Source organism: Eubalaena glacialis, chromosome 5 (genome assembly GCF_028564815.1).
Source record: "Eubalaena glacialis isolate mEubGla1 chromosome 5, mEubGla1.1.hap2.+ XY, whole genome shotgun sequence".
NCBI lineage: Eukaryota > Metazoa > Chordata > Mammalia > Artiodactyla > Balaenidae > Eubalaena > Eubalaena glacialis.
The window spans coordinates 93,119,569-93,133,225 of NC_083720.1; the positions used below are offsets into that span (position 1 = coordinate 93,119,569).

Sequence of the window (13,657 nt, forward strand, 5' to 3'; positions counted from 1 at the left end):
AGTGGTAAATTAAACGTCTTCATCGCACTTACTCACATGCTTCCTCTTAAAATTCATTTCTCCATCCTTCACATTTCCAACAAAACTTCCATCTGTATAAATATGCAGCCCCACCAGTTTATAACCTCTCTGAATGTATCTTGATTTTTTTCACCTATGTATCCCCTAGTGGAGTAGTTCTTAATCAGAAGTGCACATCAGAATTTTCTTGAAAGTTGTTAAAAAATACACAGGCCGGGACCCCACACCAAACCTACTGAATCAAGAGAGGAGAATGGAGAGTACATTTTGTTATGGTTCTCAGGTGATTTTGATCAGCTGACCTTTGGTTAAGAGCTAAAGAGAGCTCTTGTCTAGCACTGTTAAGAGGGGTGTTTAAGAAATGATTAGTGGTATGAACTCTTTTCAACAATGTCCTAAATTCCTCTACACATTTGAGGCCCAATGTAAGGCCTCTCTCTGTTCAGCATCCCTCATTCTTCTTGTATGTGCCTGTCTCTATTGCTCCTTCCTGCCCATGCCTATCTCTGCTCTTCTATATTGTTATTATTGTCCTATAGGATAATGCTCTCCTTTTTATCCTGCCATCTGTTTCCTCTAGAGAGAAAATGTGAACTACTTGTAGTTATTTGTATTTCTTTTTATCATCTTCCTCTACCATCCCAAGTCCTCTATATCACACATTTTATTTCCTTTCTAGCACTTCTAAATACCTAAATTGATTATGTGTATTGTTTCCTTGGTTATTATGTGTTTCCCTTTAATAGAATGTAAAGTCCTTAAAAACAAGGACACTATGACTTATTCAAAGTTCTAGCCCAGTGCCTAAACCTAAAAGAGTATCTAGTTCTCAAACCATATTTGATGAGTAAATGAACTACCTAGAGGATTGATTTTTTGTGTGTATAAATGTAGTGAATTGTATATTACATTTATTTAGTTTCCACTGTAACAAATCATTCACTGCTTTCAGTCCCATCTGCTAGTCCTTGCTCTGCAAAAGCCATCATGTGAAAGATATAAAGGGCAAGTAAATTTATTTTATTCTGTCAAGATAAATCAAGTTCATTTAAGGTCTCTTTTTGAAGGAACTAGAAATTATATATTCTTTAGAATGGATAAATTCCAAGGTGAAAAGTAGAAAATGATAGACCTCTAAATGGAGCTAATGTATTTATTAATAAATGAAATGTTGCTTATATTTTAGAGAATTTCTTAATTTTAGTTTGGGAGTTCATTTGTTGACTCATAACAATGACCATGATGTAATATTTACTCAGACCCTGGTGCTATCTGTAAAAACTCAAGATCAGCTATATGAACAAACACATAATTCTACTCTGGGTTCTATAGCACACATTTTAGCAGAGTCAAAGTGAGTTTGTTTCCACGATGCATATAAAATATTATCAGGATCCAGATACTAGGCACCAAAATGAGTGTGGTTGGCTAGGAACATTTGCCTTTAGGGCTGCCCTTAACCTTATACTAGATGAGGGAACCATCAATTTATCAGGGTAAAGAAGAGTTGCTTCTCTACTTGAATTTCTTGCAATTGTTCCTCCTTGTCTCAACTTAACATGCAGAATGTAAGGAATCCCACACTTACATGGGGTTGGTTTCCTTCTCATGCATATATTCCAGAATGCCATGAGTCATCTAGGGGTGCTGCCATTGTGATGCAACTATGATGACGCCCATGATACCCTGTGATGAACCATAATGTTCAAAATGTTTAATCTTAATGTGAAGTAGGTACAAAGTTCATGGCTTGAAAATATTGGAGGAGATTATTCACTTACTCTGTGAGTAGCTGCATTTATAAGACTCACTTAGTTCTTCAATGTGATTAATATAATGTAACTATCATAACGTCAAGGTTAATAATAGTTACCATCTATTGTGCACTCACCATATGCTAGGATCTGTGCTAATGTTTCTGTATCTTATTTCATTTAATCTGCTTAACAGCAGGCGGGGATCTTTATTCCTATTTTTAGATGAGGAATCCGAATTTTTCAAACATTAAGTAACTTACTATATGGTGGAATTTGTATATGAAAACCCAACTTGTTTGAATCTAAGCACTCTGTCCCTATGATGCCATGTTATATTCCACACCAATGTAAATTATCACCCTCTAAATTTCCAGTTGGAAAAAGACAGAATAATTTCCATTGTAAAGAGCCCATTTCACTTCAAAGTAAAACACTTTCGATGACAGATATGCACAACTTGCATTCACCTCAATAAGAAGAAAGAGTAAGAAAAAGGGAAGAAGAGGACTAGAACAAAATCAAAACCTACGAGAGCAGAAAGATACACCAGTGTAGGCGGACAGCCTGCAAGCTAAACAAAATCTCCACCATCTTTTGAAATCTGCGGGTAAGACTGTGAATCTCTCTGAATCACAATTGTCTCATTCAACAAAAAAGATGACCACGCAGGCCCCTGCTTCACTCTGGAATGGGCAGTGTCATCTTTCTAGTCTGGTTTTCTGCTCTCAGTCACACCTCGACTTCAGGTATTCTTTCCATTTACACTTTCTGCTGGGAAGGCCATTGAGTGGCCTCTCCATCTTTCCACAGAACTTTCCTTGATACACATGGCAAAACTAAACTGCATCCTGGTTTTCCATGGCACCCAATCCTTCTTTTCATCTGATGTAACAGAATTACTTTCCTATGCATCTGGCTCTCACCTCATTGAGCTACTGGGATCAGGGAGCTGGTCATCATTTAATCTCCCTCTTTACTACTTCCCTGCATAAAACATAAAACAAGTGGATTACACAAAATATGTTCTCCACAAGTGTCCAATAGGAGAGAAGACATGATTCATGACTGTTTATTTTATTCTACTAAACATATGGTACTATTTAGCCTACTTTATTATGATGTGTCATTAAAAAATAAGTAGCTTTTAAAAAGTTTCCCAGAATTAGGACAGATGCACTGTGGCCCACATTCCTAAAAGAGCAGTTTTACTGGAACAGTCACGGAAGAGATACGTATCTTCAGGACAAAGAAACACTAAGAGAGAACAGTGCTTTTTTCGATTCCTCAAGTCGAGAAAAATCCAGTTCTGGAGTTGTCTCTACATCAAAGTTAGTCAAATTAAGCAGCTTTCTCCCTCTCTCTTCATATTATATACTTGTCATGATTAAAATGCCCTACTAGCTTCTAAATGGGCCCTAAAAGCTGGCCCTTTTTATCTTGGGATTCCAGAGGCAAAATCTTGGGACCACCCCTCATCCAAATGCCAACATGCTACCAGTAGAGATTATTCCTTTATGTTAAATATTATTCTCTCCCAGAAATTCTCTTTTCAAAGAGAAGTTTAGTCTAAATCCCTTTATCAGAGAGGAAAGAGATTTTAAGAGTCAGATGAACTTGAAGTTAAATCTATCTGACTTCTGCCATGACCAGCTGTGTAAAGTTCTCTTTGCTTTGTAAAGCTGACATTAGTCCCTCTTGTAAAACAGGGAAAATGATACTTAGCAAGGTTTTTGAATGAGATGGTACTGGTAATATTTTTAGTGTACTGTTCTGCAAAATAAATGATCAATAAATAATAACTTTGACGAGGGCCCTGGGACACATAAAGAAACCAGAAGGGAGGTGGTTGGAAATTCTAGCCACTTAGTAGTGGGTGGGAAAGAGCCCTGGTTGAGATATGGTAAATAAAGCAGCTTCTCATTAGGAGGTGTGCTCTCTAGTCATTTAATGCATTTCATTATACTTGTTAAAGTCATTCATTTCATTATTCTTGTTAAAGACATCGGGCTATTGTTAAGTCATTCTTGGTCTTAAAGTACGTTTACATCTTAATATGGAACTTTTCTAGTTAATCCCTGTCTGTTGTAACACTAGATCAACCAAAGTATATTCGCAGGGTTTTCAGAGAGTTTGAACATTCGGGATTTTTGAATGTCAGATACTAGCTCCCAAACTCCACTCCTTCCCTTGAACATAGATCTGGTATTTTTTTTCAGCTTGCAGCGAGGGGTTTAATTTTCACTTCCTCCCAGCGGCTCTCTACGGTCCCAGAAGGTGGGGCGCCTGGCATCCGTGTGTGGTTTGGGGGTAGTAACCTCTCTCGGGGCTGCCGCCCGCCTCCACCCACCGCGGCGGCCGTGACGTCACAGGCGATGCCCCGGTGCCCGCCCAGCCTATAAAGCTGCAGGTGCGCGCCGCGCCTCCGGAACGTTCGCACACCTTGGGCGCGAGCCGGAGCCCAGGGATCCCGAGGCGAGCTTCAGGAGCTGCCTCCAGCGCCCGAGCCCGGCCGGGCCTGCGAGCACGGTCGCAAGACTCCCCTTGTCCCCCCTCTCCCCACCACCTCCTCCTCCCTCCAGCAGCTCCCGGCCGAGTTGCCCCAGAGACCGCGACGCCGCCGCCCCGAGGGACCAATGAGAGCCCCGCTGCTGCTGCCGGCGCCTGTGGTGCTGTCGCTCTTGATCTTCGGCTCAGGTGAGGACATCCCGGCTCTGAGCTGCTGCCCAGCGCTTCTCCCACCGCGGGCACCTCTGAATTTTGCTGCTGCTTCTCCAAAAAAACCGCCCCTCGGCGCCCCCGGCTCTGTCCCGTGGGAGGTGATCGAGGTCCCTCCCTCCCTATGGATACTCCCTGGGAGGAAGAGAAAAGTGGGTGGGTGTCTTAGATGTTCCAAGCTAGCAAGAGGGAGCCTGAGAATCCTTGTACTCTTACTTGAGTCCAGCTGAAGGAGAACTTAGAGATCCTGTGATCCAAATAAAGATAAGATAAAGAAACCGAGGTACAGAGAGGTGAAGTGATTTCCGCAGATCTTGGAGAAGAGTGGTTAAGTCTCGGGACCGAGGAGTGCTACCTCCTGCCTAAATTCTCCATCTCCTCTGTCAAGTGATTTTGCTTCTACTTTTCTAGAGAGCCTCGCATCGTCCCAGGGAGAAGTTAAAAGTACCACTCTGACGCTGCTTTATTGAGACCTAAAAGATAAAGCAGGGGCTTAATTCTGGCCCCCAAATCTTACCTAGTCCCTAGTTTCTACTCTACGTGAGAACAATAATAAGAAACAATGGCAATAAGAATAATTATTATCAACTACTTTTTACATTTTATATACACACTCTTGTTAAAAATGTGAGCACGTGTTAGGAAAATCTGGTATTTATCTCTAGAACCTGTTTATTAAAATGGGGCAGGTAACATTCTAGAAACTACAAGTGCATTTGGTATGTGAAGTTATGACAGTATTTAGATACTACTTCTTAAATAATTATATTACATTAATTTGCCTACTTGGTAGTATTTTTTTTTTTTTTTTTTTGGTGTGGAAATTAATGTAGGCTATCTGTGGAAAAGAAAACAATGAAAGAAGCTCTGTAACCGGCACAACAAACAGCCATTTGTTGGCAAAATGTGAAGTTGCTTTCATAAGTGACCTAATCACAAACAATAGCACATGTGCAATAACTGCTTTGAAGGTAAACCTGTCGCCCGAATGCAACTGACTGGTGAGAAAAGACATTCTGCTTTACTTTCTCTTTTCTTCCCTTTTTCTTGCTCCCATAGCCCATTATACTGCTGGATTAGACGTCAATGACACCTACTCTGGGAAAGGGAAACCATTTTCTGGGGACCACACTGCTGATGGATTTGAGGTGACCTCAAGGAGTCAGATGTCCTCGGGAAGTGAGATTTCTCCTGCGAGTGAAATGCCTTCTAGTAGCGAACTGTCCTCGGGCATTGACTCTGACTATGCAGAAGAGTACGATAACGAACCACAAATATCTGGCTATATTGTAGATGATTTAGTCAGAGGTGAGTAGAGGATAAGGTGACAGTGTAGCCTATAAGATGTGTGGTTTGGATGAGCAAAGCTGCTTCCAAAGAAAAGCTGCTCCCCAGATCTCCCAGGGGCTTTCTTGTGTGTATGACTGTTGTATACCCCACTAGGTAAGCTAGCAACTGAGATGGAAAGAGCTAATTGTGGGCACATCCTATATGTCCGGAACTCTAACAAACGTTTTATGTCTAGTAAGTCTAATCTTCACAACTCTGTAAAGTAGGAATTGTTATCATTTTACAGATGTGATAACTGAAGCTCAAGAAGGTTAAGCATTCTGCCCCAAATTCCACAGCCAGAATGAGAAACTCCAATCTGTTTGGTCCCAGATACTCTGCCACATGACACCCCCCCCAATCTGAGAAACAGATTAAACATCAACAAGTCCTATATACTTAGTATCTCAGCTTTTATAGCCACTCGCCACCACCACTTTTCTCTAAATAACTGCATTTTGACACAAATAAGGGAACAGAAAGAAGTAATGGGAGAGGAACGATTGGATCTTAGCCTTTGTGAATTAGATGTTGAGAAATTGGTAATAATAATAGTAATACCACCTTATGGAAATATTAAAGAAGGACAAATACGCATGGATTTATATTGCTAAAATCACTATTTAACCCCAAATCTCATTTGTCAGTTAAATAATAGTGACCTATAATTTTCTTCTCTTTTGCTGTTATCTGATCTTTTAAAAAGAGCATTTGCTTAAAATGAGGGTACCAAAGTAAGAGGTCAGTATTGTTCATTACCCTCATATTACTTTGGAGTTTGAGGGCAGATCGTCAATAAATCAGATCTAAATATCCTAGGAGCATCCACTATGGAGGCAGGACTTAAGGACCCTTCTTTCCTGACTGTAGTTTCCCTGAATCCTCCCCATCTGTCTAGCTCCCAGAACTGGTGAAGGGAGAGCAGGTGACACCACGAGGACGGTGACTGGGTTAAGTGGCAGGTGGGAAAAGCTTTATCGAACCCTCCACTTTCCTCCTTTGCTTCAGAATTTGTGCTTTTATAATACATAAGGTGAAGGGGTCCATCTATAATTCTTATTTTTGTGGGGGATGAGATTAGACCATTAAGACTCTAGAAACTATTGTCTTAAAGATGTTTCAAGTTAACGTTTCATAAGGCCAAATGAATTGTTGGTGATGAAAATGGCTAGTGGATAAAATTGCAATGCATTGTAAAACAGAGAGGAAATTGATCCATGGGGTTAATGTCTATTGAAGCACTTCAGCATAGTGACCATTTGCCTCTGTCTAAAATTTGTAATATATCTGATAAAGTGCATCATATTGATTTGAAATGTTTCTGTTAGAGGAATTATCCTAATCTGTGGTACTTTTCTTATCATCAGAGGAAAGTTTCAATATAAAAATTGCATAGCCACCTATTAAATATTGCTCCTAATGTGACTATTGTTAATGTTGATATAGTAACTGCTAAAATATTCATAATATTTATTGGTAATTACCTTAATCATAGGGTTCTATCCTTGATACCCTTCCCTATGTTTCCATAGTTTTCTTTTTAGTTGGTACTGCAGGACCATTATGACTAATTTTATTATGACATTATGATATTTTCCTCTTTCCACTGGACTCTGCTAAAACTTGCTCAGATAAACCTATTCAGGAATTAGTATAACAAAATGCACAGCTCCAACATGGAAGCTCCTTCTTCTTATATTTAGCATATGGGTATACTCTACCCCGCATAACTGTAACACTGAACAAAGGTTTCTGTGGATCTGAAGAGTTAGGATGAATCTATGAAGCAGCAAGTACAAATATTTCTGGACTCCCCTTTTTCAAATAGATTGATCACAGAAACGAGCCCCCAGAAGGTATTGATTAATTATAATCTGTTGTAATCTGGGAGTTGGAGAAAATTGATCAACTCTAACGTATAATTCTGTTTTCTTCATTTCAAGTGTTACACACTAATTCCCAATTATGATAGTGAGCACAAGACCAATATGAGTAAAGAAAATCACCAGATATACTCGAATCCCACTTTAATTAATGGAACCAAACTTTTTCCAAGGGAAAACATAATATGGTAGGGAAATAATAGGCTTTAACATCCCAGGACTGGCATTTTCTAGCTACGTGTCCTAGTGCAATTTACTTGTCTTTACTCAACTTCATTTTTCTCATCTGTATCATCTGGATAGTAACAATACATTCAACTGTGATTTGGGTTTAATTAAATTAATGCTCATTACCAAGAACTTGGTATGTACTAGCAGTGAAAAAACTGTTTAAAATATTTCATGGATTTTCTTAGACAAGTAACTCCTATTATTCCTATTATCAATAATAATAATATTACTGACACAAATAAATTCAAAATATGTTTCTAAGCTAATAAAATAACAAAGGGGTTCAGATCTTTAAGTGCCACACAATACAGATATTCTCTTTGTTCAATTATTGTGTATGAGTTGTGTTAAATAATGAGACAAATATGGCTGTTATCCCTGTGAGCTCTCACTGCTAGGACTTCTTTCTCTCATGTCTCCAAAATGGTATTCCAGATGAAGAGAGACTGTTATCAATAAATCTTGTTTTTTAGTTGAACAGGTAGTTAAGCCCAAGAAGGACAAAACTGAAAGTGAAAAGACTTCAGTTAAACCCAAAAGAAAGAAAAAGGGAGGCAAAAATGGAAAAAATAGAAGAAATAGAAAGAAGAAAAATCCATGTGATGCAGAATTCCAAAATTTCTGCATTCATGGAGAATGCAAATTTATAGAGCACCTGGAAACAGTATCATGCCAGTAAGTTTTCTTAAATTATGTAGAATTCTATATTTCTAACACTGTGTCTGAAACCCCTAACTGCAGAAAACCATTTATTTTTTTCAATGTATAAACCAGGGGTTTGCAAACTTTTTCTTAAAGAACCAGGTAGGAAATATTTTGGGCTTCGTGGGTCAAGATGAAGTATGTACTCGTATAACCAATTAAAATATAGCCATTTGAAAATAGAAAAAAACATTCTTGGCTTGCATGCTGTAAAAGACCTGACAAATGGCCAGATTTAACCCATGGGTGATAGTTCGCTAAACCCTGGTGAAAACCATCATTTTACAATATATATTTACAAAACCTCTTCAAAAAAAAGGAACTAAAGGTAGTTTTCACATAATGTTGCTCTAGCTTCCTTCCCCCCAAAAGCTGCTAGCACATTAAATGATAGTGGAATGTATTAGCTCCATAACAAGTCACTGACCTCATCAGTTGGTCATACATGGAGCACAAAGAATGAAAAGGTGTGTCTTGGAATATCACACCCAAACGAATCTCAACTTTTTCTTATACTAATAGATCTTTGGCTCAAGTGCATTCTATGTCTCATCATTTTGAAATACAAATAAATGTATGGCATGACTTTTTTTAATGTCAGAATTAGTGGTTGTTTATGATCTGGAAAGCAAACATAAAATTTATTGGAATTTTTTCAGTGATTATAATTTTAAAATATGGGTGTTTGCAGATGTCATCAGGATTACTTTGGTGAACGATGTGGGGAAAAGTCCATGAAGATTCACAGCATGGCTGACAGCAATTTATCAAAAATTGCTTTAGCAGCTATAGCTGCTTTTGTCTCCGCCATGAGCTTCACAGCTATTGCTGTTGTTATTACACTCCTGTAAGTAAGGCATATCTTAAAAATCCCTAATAAACTAATGCCAGGTTAATTTTTTTCAGTATTTCTATTACAATGTGGTATCATATTTTAGGTGAGTTATTCTATTGGTGGCATATGATCTTTGGTTATATCTTTACACTTCATTGACAACTCATAGAATATGGTCAAATGGATATTACTTGGGCCACCATTGAAACTTAATACATGAAGCCCTTTTCTTGAACGTAAAGTGATAGTTTTGTTTCATGTTATATGGCTACTCATGGTTACTTCCAAATCTCAGAGTGTTGATATCATCTATGACTATATTAAGCTCAAACAAGCCTCCCAGAAGCTAATTAAGGCCTGGTTTATAGTAGGTTGTCAGAGATATTGCTTTGGTACTAAAAAATCACAAAGAGCTTCAAACCAGGAGCCAAGAAAATATGTCTTCTGCTCCTATTAGAATGCAAAATTCTGAGTTAGGACTTTTATAGCATGGTGTACTGCCATACTTAAAGCTTATGCCTATTATTGTCAAGTGCAATATGGGAACTCAATTATTAAAATAAATTTCCTCCATATGGCATGGCATAGGAAGCAGGGACAATTCTATTACTATTTCATTCCTGCATTATCTTCCCTGTGCTCATAATAACAGACCACATACTTCATTGCATGACCAATGAATGCTAGAACTAGACTGTCCCAGGTAGTAGACACTGGTGGGTATGTAAAAATGGCATTGTCTGTCAAACAAAAGTCAGTGAATTAAGGAAGTTGGAGGAGGGTGTGAATGGCTCTATAATGACTCATGTGCTACTAGAGCTTGGGGAAAAGCAAGACTCATTATTCTAATTTTAGGTCTTGGTAAATTACTTTAACATCTGGACTGTGTACATGATTTACTACTCCTGCCATTCAGGAGACAAGGGGTTATCTTCTGCCATTGTTTGCTATTATTTTAAACTCAGATCAGATAATGATAAAATGACACATAGAATACTGTTTTATGATGCACGTGAAGTTTTATGTGTGGTTTAAATTTGTTTTGCATACCCTAGAAATTATTTCGGTCTGTTAGTACCTCAAGTCAAATATGCAAATGTATTTAGCAAAGATTCCCTCAGACAAACCATTACTATTTGACATAGAAGGATAGAAGAAGAAATTGCCAGTTAGGGAAGATGTTTTGAAAGAATTATTTAAGCTTGTAATTATTCAAGTTGAGATATTTAATAATTCTTTGGAAAGGTATGGAGAAACTTTGTCATGTTGTCCTTTTCTCTGGTATTCTCCCTGTATTTGAAACACATAGAAAATACTTGCCTAAGACATAGTTACTGCTTTTTCATAATTGAACTTGATTTTTCCCCCAAACATCACAACAAAAGTTCTTAAGATTTTAATAGTAACATTTAGTAGATAAAGACCTACTAAAACTAGAATTGATTGTACAACACTAAGACATTTCAGACCATTGAGTTTTTTGGTAGTAAGTAGTAATAAATAAAACTAGAGGTATTTATTATATTTAGAAATAAATAAAACTCAGTTCGTTTTGTAAGCCTGTTTTTTTTTTTTTTTTAAAAACTAAGCATTCAGATTAATTTGTACAATCATACAGTCCTTCTCTGGTAAAACTATACTATCTTCTTCTCCCAATTGTGCATGGCAATTGTGCTAAGTTGGCGGGGGGGGGGGGCGGGATATGGATGTGTTTCATGCCTTCTGAAAGTTTGCATCTCAAGGCACACTTATTTAAATCTCAGTACTTTGGAAATATGTTTATGTAAAGTCAACATAAAGATCCCCTTGAGAAGAACATTCGTGATACTTTTAGCTGGGTTTAGGTTTTGTTTTGGTGGAGTGGTCCATAAGTGTGCAACGGTCTATAACAACTTATGAAAGGAATTCCCTATACTCATGAAACCCCAGTCAATATATAGATGAATAGAACTTTGATAACAGTAGAATATCTTGTTCTCTGAAGGCTTCGAAAACGATACTTCAGGGAATATGAAGGTGCAGCTGAAGAACGAAAGAAACTTCAACAAGAAAATGGAAATGCACATGCCATAGCATAACTAAAGAGAATATTACAGGTTTGAGTTTTAAAAGATATCTTTATATAATATCCTACAATTTAAAAAAATATAACATCTATTATATGAAGAAAAATGAGCAAAGCATGTTTTTTTTAATTATACACTGTGAACATTGCTACATTAAAATGTTATTCTTTGAGCCTGAGCTGGAGTTCAGTACTGAGAATGGACTATGTCATTACTATTATAAGGGATATAAAGATGAGGGAGACACAAATTCTGTTCTCAAACAACTTAGTGTTTAGTAGATAGAAAAAAAGTGTAAGGAATGAGAATACTAGGGGAAGTAAAATATGTCATAAGAAAGGAACCAATGGAATATGAGGAGTTTCCAGTGAAGGAGAAATAAAATCCAGTGGGATGCATTTAGGGAGCAGAAAAGGATGTGCATACGGATGGCACTGGAAGTGAGCCTCGAAGAACTGGTGAGATGGGGACAAGCGATTATAAAGGGAAAGGAAGATAAATAGTGTGATATGGGCTAGATTATTTTAGAAATGTTTGAGAAATGGCCTAGTTCAAATGGCGTTGGGGAAGATAAGGTTGAACTGATAGGCTGAGCTCACATGGTGAAGAGCCAGCATCCAGGAGCTTGTGCTACAAATGGGAGGAAGTGGAAACAGCAGGTGGAATACCCTTATACAGAAAAGAAATAGGAGGGGAGAAGGGGTTCAGATTTGAGAGGCAGCTTGGTCAGAGTATATATTGTAGTTCTTATTAATTTTTTTTTTTTTTTTGTAAAGAGGGAGAGCTGAGCATGTTGTAGGGAGAAGGTATAGAGAGGAATATGTCATTGGTAACTAAAGTGAACAGCTAATGACGCAAACTTCCAGAGGAAGAGGGAGGCAAGATCAAGGACACACTTAAAGTCAGTCAGAAGAAAGAACTCCATTCCCTCAGACATTTGGGAAAGACGTCACATCCTTAAGTTATTATTTTCTGCCTTCAGTGGACTTAAGAACTACTTGAGATGGTTGTTAAATATGCATATTCCTAAGTCAAATCCTAAGTCTACTAAGTCAGTAGTGCCATTTTTAATCAACATTCCAGATGCTTGGAGAACCACTATATTTAGCATTGGTTAAGTACAGGCATTATGTTCTGAGCCTGTTACAGAATTAGCTCAATAAGTCATGAAATAGATAATTATCCATGACAATTCTATACTCAATACTTATTCATCAAAATTTATTAATGAATTGGCTTAATGATCTGAAGCTAAAACCACCAGCATGCATAAGGGTTGATTTCTGGTTATTTAGTGCAATTGAAATTTCTCAAAGGAGGTCCAGAATGACTTTAGGAAAAGGATTATGCTGAGCTGGCACATAGTGGCTGCCTATAACTGGTATCTACTATTATTATGCCCTTGGTACTAATTATCCTAAATTAACTGTATATCATAAATACACTGAGCCACTTCATCTTCATTTTTAATTATATCCACTGCATAGATTTGGTCAGGAAAACTATTTCTCATGACTATTGCTGCAGTTTTATTAAGCAGAATTTGATGAAACAGGTTTGAGCACATGCAGTCTTTACCTAAGTAGGCATATAACCAAAGCTGATGTGAAAGAAAGATTCAAGTCAAAGGGATAGTTTGTCTCTGAAAAGCTCTTAGCATTTTTCACAAGACATCCTAGAAAAAAAATTCACAGAAATTCTGATTCCTGATTATTCTCTGACATTTTCTTAAAGCTATGTTGGAATTGAGCTTATCTCTAACACTTTGTTTTATTTTCTAACAGAGTATCAGATCCGAGTCACTGCCAAGTCACAATCCTGAGTGATGCATTGGTTCCTCTTTTCAGTGGATCCAGAGAAAACAGAACCTTTCCGTTCTGATGGTTTTAAACTTTCAATTGTCACTTTTTAACCCTAAGTCTTATTTCTGTATATAAAGATGCATGGAGATAAAAAGTATTTTTTCAAGTTGTAAATAATTTATTTAATATTTAATGGAAATGTATTTATTTTACAGCTCAATAAACTTTTTTAATCAAACAGATTGAGAGTTTGAATATTAGTTTTGACATTGTGAGACTTTAGGGTTATTTTTCTCCTAACATTTAAATGATCATT

The 13,657-nt window shown here is 37.5% G+C and overlaps 1 protein-coding gene across 1 annotated transcript; it reads left to right on the forward strand.

Moving 5' to 3' along the window:
• The first annotated feature begins 4,231 nt into the window (after positions 1-4,231).
• AREG (amphiregulin) lies at positions 4,232-13,362 on the forward strand. Its single transcript, XM_061191481.1, has 6 exons — positions 4,232-4,472; positions 5,553-5,801; positions 8,410-8,611; positions 9,330-9,485; positions 11,458-11,569; positions 13,324-13,362. The coding sequence occupies exons 1-5, from the start codon at positions 4,412-4,414 to the stop codon at positions 11,549-11,551; spliced, it is 762 nt and encodes a 253-aa protein (XP_061047464.1). The 5' UTR covers positions 4,232-4,411; the 3' UTR covers positions 11,552-11,569; positions 13,324-13,362.
• Positions 13,363-13,657: the final 295 nt, after the last annotated feature.

Excerpts from the sequence above, each read along its gene's own strand:
- AREG (XM_061191481.1), top strand. The coding sequence starts at position 4,412 with ATGAGAGCCCCGCTGCTGCTGCCGGCGCCTGTGGTGCTGTCGCTCTTG. Across the intron at positions 4,473-5,552 it reads GCTCTTGATCTTCGGCTCAG|CCCATTATACTGCTGGATTA; the intron begins GTGAGGACATCC and ends TTGCTCCCATAG. Across the intron at positions 5,802-8,409 it reads TGTAGATGATTTAGTCAGAG|TTGAACAGGTAGTTAAGCCC; the intron begins GTGAGTAGAGGA and ends CTTGTTTTTTAG.